General features: G+C 53.0%; 1 protein-coding gene across 1 annotated transcript; it reads right to left on the reverse strand.

Annotated features, from left to right (window-relative positions):
* Positions 1-9,576: 9,576 nt before the first annotated feature.
* C5H1orf53 (chromosome 5 C1orf53 homolog) lies at positions 9,577-16,294 on the reverse strand. The gene is made up of 3 exons (XM_025285315.3): positions 15,639-16,294; positions 10,995-11,096; positions 9,577-9,720 (listed from the first exon to the last, which is right to left on the reverse strand). Exons 1-3 carry the CDS (start codon positions 15,894-15,896, stop codon positions 9,649-9,651), a joined length of 432 nt encoding a protein of 143 aa, XP_025141100.3. The 5' UTR covers positions 15,897-16,294; the 3' UTR covers positions 9,577-9,648.
* Between the last annotated feature and the right edge of the window lie 3,223 nt (positions 16,295-19,517).

Here is a 19,517-nt window from a genome sequence, read left to right on the forward strand (position 1 = left end):
AATTTAGTAGGAGGAGTTCTCTCCCGGAGCCGCCACGGATTTTTATTCAGACAACAAAGACCTGTCATACTCCTCTCAACCCCCTGGTGATGGGGAAGCGGGGACAAATACTGGGGGGGGGGGGGGGCGGTAAGGGGGAGGCAGGAGGAGGGGGCATTTACTTCCCCCCAACACACACACACACACACACACACACACACACACACACATCCTTCCAGGAGTTCCCAGCAATCACGTTTTAAAGGGAAAAAGGAACCCTTATTGTCCCCGCCCTGGTGCAGAAGGCAGAGAGTCGGCCTGTTTGGTCCAAGTTCAAGATCAGACCCAGACTCAAGAAATGCAGAATCCTAGCCCCAAACTTCACGTCTCCTCCTTGTGGACTTTCCGGTCCCCAGCTCGAGGGGACCCCAAATAAATAAATGTTGGGCAGGCATTCCTCTCCTCCCCCACCCCTGACTTCCTCAACTCACTTTTTAAAAGCAGGCTTGCTTCACCTCCCCACGGCCTCCCGACCCCACCTGGGGCTGAAGCAAGCCCCAAAGTGAACAGGAACTAGGAGAGCCTCTGTTTCGGGAGTTTACTTCTGGCAAAAAAAAAAAAAACAAAAACAAAAACTTGAAACAATCAGTGTAGGGGACAGGGCGTGGGCTTGGAGATGTGTGTGCGACTGCAGCGTGGCCCGGGGGGTTGCCGGTTCAGGCTGGGAGAGAAACCGATGGCGAGTCCCGCGTCGCGGAGGAAACCTGTCCATGTGGGCAGCGAGGCGGGGGCTCGCGCGAGCTTAGTGCCGCCCCCCACATCCCGGGACCGGGCGCGCCCCGCTGCCCCGGCTGAACTGGGGACCTGTAAACGTGGGCGCCCCGCGCGGTGAGGAGGATGCGAAGGGGCTCCTCGCCATGGAGGAGGGCGAGGTGAGAGCTGACGGGCGGAACGGCAGCCCCCTCGCCTCACAAGAGGCGGGATTGTTCCCGCGAGCCGCGGCCCCTCCTCGGCCCAGTTAAAAAGTGGCCACAGTACTCGGATATTGTCGATTCATGCAAAACGCCAGAAGCCCCCGAGGGGCCCGACGAGGGGAGCGGCGGCAGGAACCGACCCAGCTCCCAGCCGAGAGCGGGAAGACCCGGCGGGCTTCCACGGGTCTCCTCCAGGCTGCCCGTTCCCCCACCGCGCCCCGTCGACTTTGCTGGGACCGCGCACTTCTCCCGGCAGGTCCGGGACACCCGAGGGGTCCTCTGATGGCACACTCGCGTCCCTCCCGGAGGAGCCCGACCGGGAACGGCGGCCAAATCTCGAAAGATGGAAAGGGGGAGGAAAGAAGGGGGGAGGGAGGAGAAAGGAAGGAAGACGAGAACGGTGCCGATCCGACTTCCTGTCCCAAAGCATCGCCTTCTGAAGCTGCTGGAATCGCCTCTGCCATGAAACCCAAGATTCGCCGGCTTCCCCCTTGCTCTTTTCTCAGGGTCAAAAAAAAAAAAAGTTATTTGCAGACTGGACGCTGTTACGGTCCTCCGGGTGCCAGAATACAGCTCATAAAACACAATTTCACGCGCACACACACACACACACAAAATGAAGCCAATCAAGTGAACTAAACTGGAGACCTTCCCCCCGCCCCTACTCTGGCAGCCCTACTGGACAGCAGGGCTGCTATTTACTGTAAGTAATGTAATTAGCCCCTTTGGATGGAAATCAATGAACTTTTCAAGCCCACGTGCACCAGCGCAGGGGCTGCGGGCAACACCTCTTTCAGAGACGGCAGGTCCTCTCACAAAGGGGCAGACTGCCTTTCCACAAGAGGGAAATGGGCCCAGGGAGGGGGAGGACGAGGACGGGGGAAGGGAAGGGGGAGGAGGGGGGAGGGGGAGGAGGAGAGGAAAGAGGAGGGGTCTCTGAGAAGGACATCCTTTAACCAAGGAGGCTCCAAGGGAAAGTGAACCCGGGACCTCAATCCAGGGACTCGCTTTGTCCAGTTTCTGGGCTAACTCCCCCCACCCCTCGCCCCCAGGTGGAGGTTGGGAACTGGGTTTGGGTTTGGCTCTTGCTGCATCTGGGTCCTGCTCAACAAAAATAAACAAAGAGCCGGAGAACACCACTGCCTTCTTGCTGGGGATGAAATTTTGGAGACTTCATTAAGTGAGGGTTTACCCAACAACTCCAAGGAGAGGCCAGAACTTTGTGAAGCGTCTCCAGGGAAGCAGGCACGGAAGGTCCGTGAGCCCTCCGGTCCTGCTTCCCTCATTCCTCTCCTGCATACACAGATTTGCTCCTTGACAGTCGGGTACAGGCAGGGCGGGGGACCTCCTGCCATCAGCTTCCGGGTTGGAGCCCGCTGTCTCCGCTTTTTCTTATAAACCTGGGGTTATAAGTTCCTGTGCCGGGTGGGATTTGCTAACTTCCCATAAAGATGCCAACTGCTCGCCTTCTTCCTTCTCTGCCAATGTAGGAAGTTTGCCCAGACCTCGGGGTGGGGCAGGGGGGCTGCTGGAGTTTGGGAGGTCCTCCTTAGTCCTGTGGCCATCAGAAATCGCTCCCGGTGGGCCCAGCCCTGCCTCCTCTCCCGGCTCCAGAAAAAGGGCTGTGGCCTGGGACGTCCTAACCTTTTTGTCTTGCAGTCTCGGGGAGTTGGCCCCCCCCCCCCCCAGCACTCTCAAGGGACAGGAAGCACTTTCAGGAGAGGGTCTAGGTGTCTCTGCCTTCTTTCATCTCTCAAGAGGAGGTGCTGGGGCGCGGAGCGGCCCTGGGGTGCTCCCTACACGCTGGGGTGCTGCTCGCTCAGTTCCCGGGTCTGAGTCCCCGCACCTCTAGCTGGGACAGGTGCAGGGACCGCCCCCGTCCGCGGCCCACAGTGACTCCTCCAGTCTGCCGTCTAAACTCAAAGCTCTCTTTGGAGCAAGGCGGCAGAACCCTGGCTAGGGGCTGCCCTCCATCCGACGGAGCACACTTCATCCACTCTGACCTCTTTGCTCCGCCAGCCCCTGTGGGAGGAAAGCGGAGGGCAGCGACTGCGGGCACGGGAGTTGGGCTCGAGGGTCAAGGTCCCGGAATCTCCTCGAGGGCCGCAGCCGGGTACCTCTCCAGGAGAGAGAGAGAGAGAGAAGTAAAGGGAACGCACCGCTTCACCCAGGGGCTGACAGAGGCTTCAGGGTCGAGAGAAGAAGCCTCGATTGTGAGCACAAACGAGGTCGCTTTAGACCTGAATTTTGGAGGTCAAGATGCTCTGGCCCGAGTTTGCCCTTAAAAGGGCAGAGGTCACCTTTCCTCCTGACCCTATTAAGCTGGTGGAGGGTCCTCCTTGGTCTGAAAGGTGCAGCTCTCGAAGAGACGTCCAGCTTCCGGCATTGCCCTGAGCACCCCGGGGCCAGGGGAGTCAGCGCCGTCCTGGGGCTGGGACCCGAGCACCCAGCCCTGCACGTCGCGGGGCCTCCGCCCGGCGGGGGCCCGAGGGCATGGTCCTGAGGCTCTCCAGCCTGTCTCCATCCTCGGGCTAAGGGCAACTGTGGGTACACCGAGGCGGCAGAGCCAAGCCTGGTGCCGCGCACCTCGGCGTCAGTCCTCCGAGGAGGGCCGCCAGCCCCGGTGGGAGTGGGCTGAGCGGCTCCGGGCCGCGCGAGCTCTACCGAGCGGAGAGGGAGCCCCGCGGCAGGCTCCGCCGGGCACCTCGGCCCGAAGCGCTCCCCGCGCCCGCGGCGCGCGCGGGGCTCTGCCCTCGGGTGCGCGCTGCGCCTACGCGCCCCCTTCTCCCCGCAAGGCGCCCCACCCGACCCCGGTTTCTTCTCTAAGGGCCCGCCGCCCGGTGGCGAAGACCGCTTCTGAAATCTGAAGCCCTTTCACCTGGGATTTGCCGCGCGGCGGGCCCGCCGCCGCCACCGGAATAAAGGGGGCCGTCCCCCCCAGCCCCCACTCCGCGTCCGCGGAGATTGCCCACAGAAACCGCTGCGTGGGAGTCAGATTGAACCAAAAATGGGGGGTGAAGGCAGTTTCCGGAGGAGACGCGGCATCTTCCTGGCGCCCCCTCCCCACCCGCCTCATCCCTCCCATCCATCCCTGTGAGGAGACGCCCCCAGCAGCTATGCCGAGGACCGGAGCGCATCCCTGGCGCCCCGACAACTCGCAGCGCAGTGGCCGGGCGACCTCCGGGCCCCCGCGCCTGCACCCCGAGAATCTCAGGCCTCGGAGAGCAAGGCCGGACGAGGGAAAGGCGCCTTTCAGGACTAATGTCAGCGGACTCTGAACGAGACCGCGTATTTTAGAGCCTACTGATCGCGGTACGATCTCCAGGGCAAGCACGACCCCTCTTCCTCGCACCCGATGAAGGCGGGTACACGCGTGTGCACACCCACTCACACACCCACGAGACAAATGCCCCGGCCTAGGGAACAGGGCACGAGAGAGAGCGTGGCGGGTAACTCACCTGCCTCCAGAGTGGTGCCGTTCAGCATTCTGCGAGCTGGGGTGGCTCACGCCGCGATGGTGGCTGCACCGCAGAGAACCGGCGCGTCAGCTCCGAGGTGCGGCCCGGGACCCCGAGCGCCTCCCCCACCCGGGAGGCGCGTCCCAACCGCTCCTCCCGCCGAGGCCTCGGGGACCGAGCGGCCTTCGGGGAAGCCGGGCCGCCTCCGGTAGGTGCCCGGGGCGCTCCTGGGCGCCCGGAAGTCGGGAGCACACCGAAGGCGGAAAACTGCTCGGATCAGACAACCCCAATCGAGATCTTACCTTGAGGTTCAGACGTTCCCTCCAAGAAGCCAGTCCGGGGAGAAGAAGAAGGGCGGCGGCGGCCAGAGGTGCGAGCCAGTCCCCAGAATCTCGCCAAGGGGGCCTCTGTGAATCCAAATAATCAGGTGGTTGGTGGGTGGGTCTTTCTGTGTCTCTTCCCTTCTCCTCTCCCTCGCGGTCGGAATTGATCCGAATCCCTCACCTCTGACCCGCAGGTCGCTCCACCTGTCTTTTATTTCTATTTATGCTCCCAGATCGGGAGGAGGAGGAGAAGGGGTGGGCAGAGGGCACCGGCGCGGGCCAGGGCCGGGCGACAGCCTCTGAGGCTGCGTCCAGCCCTCCCAGCCTCTCAGCAATCAGGGGAGGTGTTAATGGAGGAGACGGCCGGGAGGGACCCTCATAAAGCCGGGAGCCCCCCGAGGACTGGCGTCCCGCGGCGCGCCCTGCCCCCCTCTCCCCGCCCGAGCCCCGGGCCCTCCTTGGCCTTCCCAGAGATGCTGGCACCTCAGAGATGCTGCCGCTGCCAGCTGGTGCCCGCATAGACGGCGAGCGGGCGGGAGCGCCTGGAGGGGCGCCGGGGGCTGAGCCACGGATTGCCCGCCCGCCGCACCCCCTCCTTTCCTCTCGGCGCTCCGGGGCCAGGTGCCCGCAACCCAGCCCTGCGCGGTGCGCTCTGCGCCCGAGGGTGGCCTTCTCCGGCGGATCAGCGCGCCGGCCCCAGGTATCCCTGCAGCCCGGCTCCGGCTAGGAGGCGGGGACGGCGATCCATCCGGAGAAAACCGACTCAGATCCCAGGAAACGAGCGTTTTCCGGCACAGACTCCGATGCTCGGGACACGGCGGGTGCCAGGGTACCTGGTCGGTCTCGGCTTCCCGAGTGGCTGCGTCGCCCCCAGCAACCCCGGACACAGTCAGGCTGCGAGGAAACGGACGGAGAACCGAGAAACCTGGCCTCTGGCCAATTATTTACCCAGTCTCCCAACCCGAGCTCCCCTCGCTTTCAGAGGTGGGGGTGGGGATCACCCGGAGGTGGCTGCGCGGATGGGGAAGGGGTGCAAGCGGCGAGGTCCGCTGCCCCCGGATGCGGTCCCGGCGGCGCCGCCGCCCTGCCCATCTACCCCTCCCTCCCTCCGTGGCCCCCGCGCGTGGGTCCAGCGTGCAGGGCACTGGGGGCTCCGCGCGCCCGCGAGCCGCCGGCGACCACTGCCCGGGATGGGGGCACGTGGAGCTTGGCACAAGGGTGCACCCACCTCTTCTCTCCCTCCCCGCCAGCTCCGCCACACACTTCAGGGCTGGCAAGGGATCCAGCGGGAGCCGCGAATCAAAGCCCTCTGGCTTAGCCTTTCTGCCCCAAGTCCCGGAGTGCAGCTCGGAGCCCCCGGGTGGAATTCTTTCTCCTAGACCCTTGGCTGCCCCAGCCGGTCCCACCAACCAACCAGTCCTATCAGTTGATCTAAGTTTCCCTCACCCCCCACCCACTCCCGTTTCCCCTTCCCAACCCGTCCTCCTTAGCTCTTTCTCCCCGGAGAACGCCCCCATCTCCGCTCGTTTCCCCAGCCTCCCGGGGTCCGTTCCCCCGCTTCCTGGCGAGGCCATCGAATTGGATGGACGGCGACCCCGACCCGAAAACGTTCAGGTCCTCCCGCTCGTCGGTGTCCAAAGCAGCGGGCTTTATTTAACCTGTTTGGGGTCACTAACCGTTTTAGGTTATTTGGTTTTTAAAAATGCATTTTACGCACACACACAGAGGCAGGCAGAGGCGCGCGTGCCCGGAAGCCCACGTTTCAGAAGAGATTTCGGATGGGAAGATGCGATTGCCAGGAATCTTCCAGTCCCCCTCGCCCCGCATCCCTTGGCAAAATGCACCCCGCGGGGCTGGGTGGGCTGCTCGTCCCGGTGACCACCCGCCTCCGGCAAGAGACAGTTGCGAGTTCTCCGACGACCTCTTCTCGGCGGGAATCAAGCTTTTCGAGAGGCGCGCACCAACCATCCACCCCACCCCAATACAAACTTAACCGACTTTCTTTTTTTTTCCTGAGGAGGGGATAGTTTTGGCATCCAGAAGTACCTTTTAATTGTTGAAGGGTAGTGAAGACTACCAATAGCAGCGAGTTTTAATCCTCCATCACGGGCAGACTTCCCCTTCACAACTCAGGCCCTTGCTCGAATGTAGAGAAGATAAAAAGGCAGGTGTTCCCACGCAGTGGAGGCGCGGGGGACGGGGGGCGTTCCTTTGAGGGGGGGGCCGCGAGGCTTCAGAGAGCTCAGGAAAGGCGACATGCCCATGGCCATTCGCCAGGTCGTGGGCCCCCGTCTCCAGACTTGTTCGGAGACCCCCCGCTGGCTTCCGGCGGTGGAACCCGGCGGGCCGGACACTCCCGAGGTCGCCTTAGGACACCGCGCACCGCGAGGGACAAAGACCCGCGCCGCGCCCGGGGAGCACCCCCCTTTCTCGGGCCCCTTCTGGTCCAAACACTACGAGACCGGTGTGGGAGCCCCAAGTTGCACGGGATTGTGGGGGGTGGTGGAATAAAAGCCCCTCCCTTCCTGGCTCTGCAAAATCCATGGGGTCGGTGTGGCTTTTGAAGAGCGGGGAGTGTGCTAGCAATCCACCTGCTGGGCGAACAGCCCAGGGCCGGGCCTTCCCGGGAGAGGGGACCGGACGCCTCGGCAGGAAGCTTTCCCCACCCTCCACCCTGCTAAACCCCGCACGAGAACCCCTGCTTCCCCAGGGTTTTTCTGTATTAGAAACCATCTAGAAATCAATCTCTCTTGATTTATGGTGCCCGCCTCGCAGCGGCAGGAGCCTCCAGAAGTAGCCCCAGAGTTGATTTAAACCGGGAAGTCTATTTCTCAGGGATCCACATGTGTTTGTACACACACACCCAATAAGAAACCTGACTTTTTACTTTACAATGTGCGAATACAATATAGCTGGAAGCTCTCGAGGCGAGGCCCATTTATGTGGCCGTATTGTGTTTAATGTGGGAGCACCCGCCGCTGCCAGCCCTCCCGGGGGGCTTCACCAGCATCTCCTCCAGAACCGCGGCGGAGAACTTCAGACCTTGATTCGCGGCGAGCTCTAGAGGCAGGAAAAGAGTCGGAGCGCCCCTCTCCCCGCCCGCAGCCCACCCCAACCCCACCCCAGCAGCGGCTCCTTGGCTGTGATTGTGGGGAACCCTTAGAAGTTATGGCAGGAAGAGTCACAGAGTCCCGATAAGGGTCCTCCCGCGATGGACATCCTACTTTGGGCCAGGTCCCCGCTGCAGGAGGTGAGCTGGAAGGGGGGACAGGCGCGCGTCCAGGAGACAGCATCCGGACCTTCTTCCCATCTTCCAAGCAGCTTTCTCGAACACTGTCTAAACAAGGCTGGGCGGGGCAGAACTCAAAGTGAACTTGCTTTCCTCTTCCTCTCGTTTTTTCCAGAAAAAAAAAAAAAATGGCCTTTTAGACTCCGTTTCCTTCTCTTTTTAACTCTTGGGACTGCTAAAGAAAGCCCCATCCAGCCCCCACCCAGAAGATGGCTTTGGTAATCTTCAAATCTGCCTGGAAACCTGGAGCTAGCCACTGCTCCTTGACCTGAGAATGGCAAAGAAATTGGCTGCCAGGAGTCCACAGACCTTTCTGGAAAGACTGCCTGCTCTGTCACAATGCTGATCTGTTCTCTGCTTCTCCTCCAAAGAGCTCCTGAAGAGGGCAACAGCAGGCCCCAGACACGACTCTTTACACCCAAGGAGGATGCTAAGACCCCACCAGGCCCGTGGGACAGGCTGTTCAGGGCACCTCAGTTAGAGCATCAAAAACACAGGGGCACCAAAACTGCCGAAGTTTGGGGAAACAATTTAATATTTGACATAAAATGAATACTGGAAGTCATGTCATATTAGAGAATGGTGTTTGTTTATTTGTTTGTTTTTCCATTCCTTTTAAAGTTTAGAAGGCCTTTGTTTTGAATAGAATATAGGAGAATGTATCAGACATTTTTGTTGCTTAAGATTTGTAGAAATCTTTGGGGGAAAAAACTTTCATTGGGGCCACAGGCAAGAGATTAAGGCAGACCTCGGAGATGCTGGAGAACCTTTCAGATTCAGCTGGGAGTAAAAGCTGAGGGTCAGCTCTAGGTAAAACCAGCCTGCCATCTCATCCATTAGCTTCCCCTGCCCAGGAAAGCAGAGAGGTATGGAGAGGGTGGTCCCGGGGGGTCCCAGAAGCCGGGTTGGAGGCTGAAGTCCAGGGTCTTCACAGAAGTGGAATGAAATGGGCTAATAAAGCTAATAAACACCCTAAGACAGATCAGCCTGCGGAGCACCATCAGAGGTAGAGGGGTAAAATGTGGGAGGGGAAAAAAATGGTGTAGGCAAGGCCTCTTCAGTGGCCTGACCCCCAAATTGGAATGATTTAAAGTTTTTATTAGGGGAACAGATGGAACATGAGCGCACTTCTTGCTGCGGAATAGCACTTCTTGGGCACTCATATGCTGCCTAATGCAGTGTTACCTCAACCTCCTCATCACTCAAGATGTAAATGAAAGGAAGGATGGAGTCAGACTCTTCTATCTGCCAGCAACCTCCCTGGGTTGCTAGCACTGAAGAGAAAAACAGTAGGAGAAGTGGGGCTATAAAAAAAGAAAAAAAAAATCAAGAGCTACTAATGTGACCTGATTGCTGGTATTTATTTAATGGAAGAGTCATTATTTTCTTTTTTCAACATTGTCTGATAATGAAACAAAAAGAAAGCAAAATAACTATCAATGTGCCACTTCAAAAACACAAATATTTGCTAACTTTTTCATTTTGTTGATGTTCTTTTAACATATGTACTTAAGATGAATCCCGTGCTTAAGTACTAACAGCCCAGAAAGCCATTCTGGATTAAAATTTTATTTATTTATTTTTAATAAGGCTCAATTAGATGGAAAATAGAGATAAAATTGTTGTCACACATAAAAATATGAATTGAACTGCTTCTTTTTAGATGGATCTTTAACATTGATTTGACCATATGGACACTGCAAAAAAAAGAAAACAAGTTATTGTTGAATTATTTAACAGTCATCTTGAAAAAATGCATATTTCATGGTGAAAAAGAGAGACTGCTGATAATGTTCTATAGATTATTTGATCTACCGCCTACAGACTCAGAGAAGGACGGTGGCAACGTCTGGCAAATGGTCCTAATTAGGGTCCAAGAATCACTTCCTAAATGCATCCTTCCAACTTGAAGAATTTTACCATCAAAAACTCACCCTTAAAAAAAATCCTCCAAGTCTTCAGGCAAAGCTCTTAGGCATTTGATTAGAAACAGCTAATGGCACAGGTAGGAACATCCATAAAAGTGAAGGCTTAATTTATCAATACTGGCTAATACAAGGATTTTAGTGTTGGTTTCTTGATACAAAGTGGGTCAGTTAAAGGAAATGACAACTTCTTGCCCCCAAACATTCAAAGTGGTCTATAAACAGAGGTTATCTGTTTATAATCTTAACTGCCTAAGAATTTCCCTTACTGTGAAAGGGACCTACTCTAAAAAAGGTTACAGTGAAGGACCCATTCACATTTATTTATTTTTTGCTCAAAATGGGGAAGGGTTACATATTTAGCACATCTTAATCGGTGAGCACAGGGATTTAGGGTCGCTGAAATATGCATTTTAGGAAATGTACAGCACTAAGTGTGGGTGGTGAGTCTCATGGTTATTTTAAAGCAGAGTAGAAAATAGCTACAGAAAGAACAGGAGGCAGGAGAGAAGGAGGAAGGGAGGGGGAGTAACAATAATAATACAGAAGGAAGAAGAGGAGGAGGAGGGAAGGAAGAAAGAAAGGGAGCAAGGGAGAAGGAAAATCATTACCTTTAACAAAAACCTACCTGCCAATGTTGGGCAAGTATCTATTGATTCAGCTAAAAATGAAAAATAAATGCTTCCTGGGATCTAGTCTGCAATATTCTGGATTTCTTTTCCTGCTGTCTTTGAACTCGCCTAGTGAACACAGCTTATTTGAAACCTTGTGAAAAGTTTCCTCACAATAAAAGAACTCCCATGAATTTCCTATCACGGCATTTCAAGGAACCGATGCTCACAGTGAAATGTTACAAAATTCCATTAACTTTAAAGGTCCTCTGTTGATCCTTAGGACTTTCACTGTCCTAGACTAGGGAAGCTTGTGAAAGTGCACCACAGGTCTATTTAGCATTTTTATTTGACTTGTTTTCAAATAATAGGTATTTATGAAGTCACAGAAGCACCGAAAGCTGCTGCTGTACTGCGAGCGGAGCTGGTACTCACGTGTCTACAGGCTGAGCCGCAGCACTGGCCTCTCTGCAAGTGGGCCAGCTGGGTGAACACCACGGAGCCGGTAGCTGGGTCCACGTAGTTTAGCTGGCCAGCCTGAAGAGTAATGAAATCAAACAATTCATTCATCTCAAAATTCATCGTATCTCCTCACCATAATTCCTACCCATAAAATACTGCAACATTTTTCTTCAAACAATATTAAACTTCTTCCCAGCAATTTTCGTGGCACTTGCCATTAAGGCCCACATGCATTCCGACATTATACACCGTCCAACTTTATGTGACATGAGGAGAAAATATAGTTTGAGAAAAACGAGAAGTTGATGGAAAAACAAGAACGCCTCTATACCCAATAATGATGCAGCCACCGCGCAGGTATTTTTCATTCAGTTTCTAGGTAACAAGTTTAATAACAGGTGATTTAATGACTTTAAGAGCTTAAGAGGCTGAAAATGAACTTTCACTCAGAAGCTGCAGTTGCAATTTCAGTGCTTAAAATATGCGGATAATGATTTAAACTTACAGAAAAGGTGCTAATCAAAACCAACAGTCCTTCTAGAAAAAGTGCGGCCTTCGCTATTATTGAACACTTTTCCTTACCTTCATGATGTCTACTCCCCTGCACACTTTGCACTGTTTTCTTTTTTTGGAGTGTTTTTATTACCGTTTTTAAGCAAAATGAAAGTATTGTTTTAGCATATTAACACTCACTGCTTCATGAGTTTGATCAAAAGCAGCTTTCACTATAGCCCTTCAGATGTCAAGGATGCATCCTCTACTTATTCAAACAGGTTTTAAAAAGCTGCCCCAGGTACACTGTGTGAAGACAAAGTAAACGATGCAACCTCTTTTATGGATGTGGACCACGTGGCTGACATTATTTATCCTTGAGATTTTTTTTTAAACTTTTAATTTTGCATTGGGGTATAAAAGAGTCGGACCGAGTGACTTTCACTTTCACAGCTGATTAACAATGTTGTGATAGGGGGACTTCCTTGATGGTCCAGTGGCTGGGACTCTGAGCTCCCATTGTAGGGGGCCTGGGTTTGATCCCTGGTCAGGAAGCTAGATCCCACTTAATGCAAATAAGAATTCGAATTCTACACCAAAAGATCCTGTCTGCTGCAAGACCCAGCACAGCCAAACAAATAAATACTTAAAAACAGAAAAACAACGTTGTAATAGTTTCAGGTGGACAGCAAAGGGACTCAGCCATACATACAAAGGAGATCAGCCCTGGGATTTCTTTGGAGGGAATGATGCTAAAGCTGAAACTCCAGTACTTTGGCCACCTCATGCGAAGAGTTGACTCATTGGAAAAGACTCTGATGCTGGGAGGAATTGGGGGCAGGAGGAGAAGGGGACAACGGAGGATGAGATGGCTGGATGGCATCATTGACTCGATGGACGTTTGAGTGAACTCTGGGAGTTGGTGATGGACAGGGAGGACTGGCGTGCTGCAATTCATGGGGTCGCAAAGAGTTGGATGCAACTGAGCGGCTGAACTGAACTGAACTGATGCATGCATTCTCAGTCATGGCCTACTCTTTACAACCGAGTAGGATCCTCTATCCATGGGACTCTCCAGGCAAAAATACTGGAGTGGGTTACCATCCCTCCTCCAGGGGATCTTCCCAGCCCAGGAACTGCACCCACATTTCTTCTGTCTCCTGCATTGGTAGGCGGGTCCTGTACCACCAGCACCGCCTGGGAAGCCCACATGTGTATCCGATCTCCCCCAAACTCTCCTCCCATCCAGGCGGCCACGTAACATTGAGAAGAGTTCTCTGTGCTGTACAGTAGGTCCTGGATGGTTATCTGTTTTAAACACAGCAGTGTGGCCATGTTGATCCCAGACTCCCCAACTATCTGTTCCCTTTGGCAACCATAGATTCATTCTGTAAGTCTGTGGGTCTGTTTCTGTCTTGTAAATAAGTTCATTTGTATCATTTCTTTTTAGATTCCACATAAAAGGGGTGTCATGTCCAACTGTTTGCCACCCCATGGACTATATAGTCCATGGAATTCTCCAGGCCAGAATACTGGAGTTGGTAGCCATTCCCTTCTCCAGGGGATCATCCCAACCCAGGGATCAAACCCAGATCTCCTACACTGCAGGTCGATTCTTTACCAGCCAAGCTACCAGGGAAGCCCCACTTTCACTTTCAAACTATATTTCTCCTTCTCTGTCTGACTTACTTCAGTCAGTATGACAATTTCTTGGTCCATCCACGTTGCTGCAAATGGCAGTATTTCATTCTTTTTAACTGGCCTTGAGATTTTAAAGGGGAAAATTTTGAAGGGGAAAAACCTTCTCCTGGACTTTTTCTGTAACCCTTTTACCATGCAGTAAGTGCACCATTCTTGCATAGAGCCTTTCCGTTAAATTCCACGTGACACTGAAATGTCTTCTGACTTACATTTCCGTGTGCGCCACAAACTGCTTCTTCCGAGTGTCTTCCTTAATGGCTGGATATTTTGTTCTAGTTCGGCTTTTAATCAGCTATAGCTCATGAATAAAGTGTGGAGCAAAAGGACAATTAGAGTTCAAGTCTAGGCCTCCTCCAAGGCAACAAGGGCAGCAGAAATCCCACAGTCGAGTCCCAAGGCCAGTCTAAGGGGCCTCCAAAATCCTTTGGGGTCACAGAAGCAGATTACATGAGACCAGAGGCACTAAAAACCCACTGTCAAGACCTCACTCCTTTATTAATACAAAGTCGGTGTTGGAAGACTTGGAAGAAAAGTGAAAGAACACTGGTAACTCAGTCCGCAGACATCTCTCTGCTTTTCATAGCTGGGGGTCTTCTGAGAGCAAATTGCCTGGAGCCTGGGAGCTTTACAGACTGCTCCTCGGTATGGGCAGCTCTCTTGCTTTCCCTGTTGATGGGGAAACTCTGAGCTCGTTGGCTGCCTGCACAACCTGAATTTATCCTTAGTGAATAAGCCTTAGGCAATGGTGGCAACAGACAAAGGTGGGGCAGGAATGCTGACCGAGAGCGCGATGTCCAGGGAGGCAGATCAGCAAAGGTAAGAGAGCTGCCTGCCTGCAGGTGTGGGAGAAGGACCGGGGCAGGGGGCTCTGATTTGTTGAACAATAAGAACAATAAGCTTGTTATCAGCTTTACTTATAGGCTCTGGGACAGTCATTTAACCCGCAATGCTGAGGCTGATGGATTTCCTGAGTGAGAAAATGTTTCTTTCCCAGGCTGATGGAGCCCATCTTTCCAGGCCACTGGTATTTGCTCTATAGAGAATGACACTTTTTGCTTCTATTTACACATTTATATGGTGAAATGTGCTTAGTTGCTCAATCGTGTCTGACTTTTTGCGGCCCCATGGATTATATAGCCCACCAGGCTCCTTTGTCCATGGGGTTCTCCAGGCAAGAATACTGGAATGGATTGCCATGCCCTCCTGCAGGGGTTCTTCCCAACCCAGGGATCGAACCCAGGTCTCCCGTATGGCAGGTGGATTGTTTACCATCTTGAGCCACCAGGGAAGCCCATATGGTGAAGTGTGGGAACAAATTACACATGTTATTTTAAAAAGAGTATAAACAAGAACAATAAAAGCTGCCAGTCATTTCCTAAAGAGTCTCTGTGCAGAAGTTTCAACACTGGAATGAATCAGGGAGTGGATCTCAGGGCCTACTAACTGCCAGCAAAAAAAGTCCACTTCAGGCAACCTGCAAGTTTTCCTTCTCTGCTCCCTTGGCTCCAGCTCAGACCTGGTTAACATCAGACTGTGAAGGACTGATCACCTGCAGTGTATCACAGGCTGCTTTCATATCCCTTTTTGTATCTTTATCATAGAACTCACTTGCTCTTTAAAGATGATGCAAATATAAATATGCTACCTTTAAACTTATGTAGTCTAAGATATTAGAAAGCATGATGGGAGGAGACAACTTTTGATTTTAGTGTTGCCAAACCCCGAACCAGAGAAAACAGCTCAAGATTGTCTGCGAAGAATGTAGACTCCTGATTATAGTTTCCTTTGTAACTGTGCTCTGAGAGGTGCAAAGGATGAAAGGATGGTAGCAAAAATTAAATTTTAAAAAAAGTTCATCTTTGAAATCATTGGTGTTAAACTGATACTGCGGATAAAAACACACATATTTTCCTGTGACTTCTCAGCTCCTTTACCTCCTACATCAATGCTTCACACCCCTCCAACACACACACACACACACACACACACACACACGCAGCGTGATGATGGACCCCATGGAGTTTAGTTCGGACACAGATTAGAAAGGAGCTGCACTCATACTGAGCCACCAGGGAAACCCCATACTCAAGATAGATACATGTTAATTCTTCGCTGAGAATAGGGAACTGTGGCTAGTTTTCAGGAGAAAAGTTCAGACCAGGACCCAACCGCGCGACCAGAGGCCAGAAACACGCCTACGCCGGCCTCTAGCCACCTGGTGGGGGGACGCACATGCGCACAGACACCCCGGACGGCGGGGCGGGGAGGGACGCTCGGGGGGCGGGGCCTCGCGGCGCGGGCTCATGGCCCCTGGACGGAGGCCCGGGAGGGGCGGGGCTTAGGCGTCTCGGGAGGCGGGGTCTCACCGCGCAAGCGCACGACCCTCGGGGCGGGGGCCGCGGTCGGGGCGGGGCGGGGCCTCACCGTGCAGGCCGCCGCGTGTAGCTCCGCGATCCGCCGCTCTGCCGCCGTTAACTCTTGGCTCGCCGGGCGCTTGGCCGCTTCCTCCGGCCCGCCCCGCGAGTCAGGCCCGGGGCCACCGCCGTCTTCCCGCGCAACGGAGCAGAGGGGGACGCCGCGGCGCCGTCGGAACCCTGCTCCATCACGGGGCGGCGGCTCTGGCGGCGCGGCGGCGGGCCGCGTCCTCCTGAGCGCGGACGCCGGGACCCGCCAGGCCGCCATGGCCGCCTCCTGAGGGGGCGGGGCTCGGGGGCGCGGGGCGGGCCGGGCTGCGCGCGCGAGGCCTGGCAGAGCTCGGGCTGCCGGACCCAGCCGCGACCCCCGCGCCTCGGCCCTCGGGGAAGGGCCCCGACTCCCCTTCCCACCCCGGCCTCGAGCCTCCGGAGCCCGCCCTCCGGTTCTGGACCCCGGCCCGCACCCCTGATCGCAGACTGAGGGACTTCCTCACCCTTCCCGACCCCGAGCTTGACCCCTGCGGACCCCGCCCGCGCCCTGAGGACCGGACCCCGGGCCGTCCTCCCTGCGGCCCTGCCCGGAGATGAGGTGGATTCGGGCGGCTGAGAAGACTCCCGCAGGACGCGGGGACCGGAGATCGTGCCTTCTCCAGCCTCAGGACCTCCGCTCCAAGTTTCCCATTGGTCTTCTGACAGGACACGTGGACATTCTTTTTCTCCTGTCAAACTAGCCTTGGGATCTTTTCAGCATAATCGCTACAACTGATAAAGTGCCAGAAAGTGATCCGAGTGGCCCAGGTTCGTTTATGAGCTTGGGCTTATCCAGGAAGGGCTTGAGTATTTGCAGGTGCTGTGCGCTGGGAGGGGAGCCCTCGCGCGCCTGGCTCTTTGACCCAGACTAACCTGAGGACCAAAAGCAGGAAGAGGCGTCGGTTTCAGGTTGCTAAGTAATTTGCAAAATCGAAACTAAGATTATATTTCCTGTCTGAAAGATATAAGTTATCCCGCTCCTCCCCAAAAAAATGACTGAGAAAATTAGCACACATCCCAGGAGGTAATGTCAGGCGTTAGAATTAACAGTACTCCTGCCTCCTCCCCTCAGCCTGTGTTTCAGGCTTGAAGAGTAAACAGTTTTGTAAGTGTTCTTCACTTTTTGAAGAACTGAGAGCAGCAGTTGGCCCCTGAGGATAAGAGCAGATTGTAGAGTGGTACTCAAGGATGAAGGCAGACCATCACCACCCCTTTTTGACATCTGCATTTACCTTGCAACCCTGGCATTATATTTGTATTCTTAGTCGGTGCTGATTGAAATGACCCTATTGGTCCGTTGTAAATCTCATAGTAATTAATAAATTGGGATCTTCTTTTGTAAATCTGCTTCCTTTGTGCTGGCATAATAAATCAGGCTCTGGGGAATGCTTAGTGATCTGAGAAAAGTTTAAAACCTGGGGGGCTGAGGAGGGACCCTCAGTAAAACTGTGGAAAGGGCAACTGTGGTTATAAAAGGGAATTGACTGTGAATCAGCTGTGTGTGTTTTTTGCCAAACCCAATTCTCAAAGGAAGTGAGTCTGGAAGTTCTGATTGATTACATTGTTTTTAAAATTGAGGATGAGGACCAGTTAATAGTTTGTAACATTAATTCAAAGGATAGAGACCGAATTTTACAGAAATGAAATAGACTATTACCGCATTCATGATAGAAAATAGTCATCTACAAAGAGTGAATACTGGTTTTGTGAAACATTTGCTATACTGAATGAGGGGGCAGGTGTGAATATAAAGGGGCGGGAGTGAGGGAGGTGTTTGTGATGGTAGTGGTAGCAATTCTGTGTTCTGATCCTGTCACAAGTCTACAGCTGTGCTTAGAGGTAGAACTAGAGTACTTGGTTCCAAAGTCGCATTCCTAGCCTTGGTACTGTGTTACAAATATGGAAGATGTAACCAGTTGGGGAAACTGGGTGAAGGGAACCCTCTGTGCTATTTTTACAAATTCTGGTGAACCCACAGGTGGCTCAGATGGCATATCATCTGGCTGCAATGTGGGAGACCGGGGTTTGATCCCTGGGTCGGGAATATCCCCTGGAGAAGGAAATGGCAACCCACTCCAGTACTCTTGCCTGGAAAATTCCATGGATGGAGGAGCCTGGTAGGCTACAGTCCATGGGGTCCCAAACAGTTGGACACGACTAAACGACTTCACTTTCACTTTCAATTAGTTTAAAATTTAAAAACCTTAAATGCAAAAAGGGATATAAAAATAGTGTTCAGATTACTGGGTAAAGGAAATCACTGAGTTAACCAGAACCTTAGATTATATCCTCCATTGCCAGGTTTAAAAATCATCTGTTAGTTAAAAGCCTTTGGGCATTTAGGCCCCAGAAGCTGTTTTGCACTCAGGTGTTATCAGTGTGTGCATTTTTTTAGATACATATCTTTAAATCTAAAAAAACTAAGATCATGGCATCTGATCCCATCAGTTCATGTCAAATAGATGGGGAAACAATGGGAACAGTGAGACTTTATTTTTGGGGGCTCCAAAATCACTGCAGATGGTGATTTAATCTCACAACCGTGAGATTAAAAGACACTTGCTCCTTGGAAGAAAAGCTATGACCAACTTAGATGGCATATTAAAAAGCGGAGACATTACTTTGCCAACAAAGGTCCATCTAATCGAAGCTATGGTTTTTTCCCAGTAGTCATGTGTGGATGTGGGAGTTGGACTATAAAGAAAGCTGAGTGCCAAAGAATTGATGCTTTTGAATTGTGGTGTTAGAGAAGACTCTTAAGAGTCCCTTGGACAGCAAGGAGATCCATCCAGTCCATCCTAAAGGAAATCAGTCCTGAATATTCATTGGAAGGACTGAAGCTGAAGCTCCAGTGCTTTGGCCACCTGATGTGAAGAACTGACTCATTTGAGAAGTCCCTGATGCTGGGAAAGATTGAAGGCAGGAGGATGAGATGGTTGGATGGTGTCACCAATTTGATGGACATGAGTTTGAGCAAGCTCTGGGGGTTGGTGAGGGACAGGGAAGCCTGGTGTGCTGCAGGCCACGGGGTTGCAAAGAGTTGAACACGACTGAGCAACTGAACTGAAATCTTACCAGAGCTGGAAACCTATATAATTAACAGTTGATGAAGTATCTTAGTATAAATAGTTTCCAGATTTGATCATTTAATTAGAGTGTCATTCATCTACCCCTTTCAGTTTTTGTCTCATCTTCACACTTGGGAGTCAGTGTCAAGGCACGTCAAGTAACTTTAATTCACTGCATCTCTTGTTTGAAAGAGCCTCCTTGGATCTTGTTGCCTACCTTATTCTGCTGTTGCTGCTGCTAAGTCACTTCAGTCGTGTCCGACTCTGTGCAACCCCATAGACGGCAGCCCACCAGACTCCCCCGTCCCTGGGATTCTCCAGGCAAGAACACCGGAGTGGGTTGCCATTTCCTTCTCCAATGCGTGAAAGTGCAGTCGCTCAGTCCTCTCCGACCCTTAGCGACCCCAAGGACTGCAGCCTACCAGGCTCCTCCGTCCATGGGATCTTCCAGGCAAGAGTACTGGAGTGGGGTGCCATTGCCTTCTCCGCTACCTTATTCTAGCATGTGTTTATTTCCTCTTAGCTTCTCTGTGCTAAAGCAGACAGAATTGTGTGTAAGTGGGGCGCACAGCATTCCACCCTAGAATGGTACCTTTAGTCCCCGCTTTATTTAGAATGCACTTACACCCAAGTTTGCTTTAGGAAGGGTTTTGTGCCACCTCTGCATGTTCCATGATGTGACATACATTCTGTACTCCTTCTTGTTGTCTTCGATGTTTGTGTTGACATTGAACATGCTTGTTATTTGGAGGAGGGGGAAGAAGGTGGTTTAGAGACAGGTGTTTCCCTGT

Source organism: Bubalus bubalis, chromosome 5 (genome assembly GCF_019923935.1).
Source record: "Bubalus bubalis isolate 160015118507 breed Murrah chromosome 5, NDDB_SH_1, whole genome shotgun sequence".
NCBI lineage: Eukaryota > Metazoa > Chordata > Mammalia > Artiodactyla > Bovidae > Bubalus > Bubalus bubalis.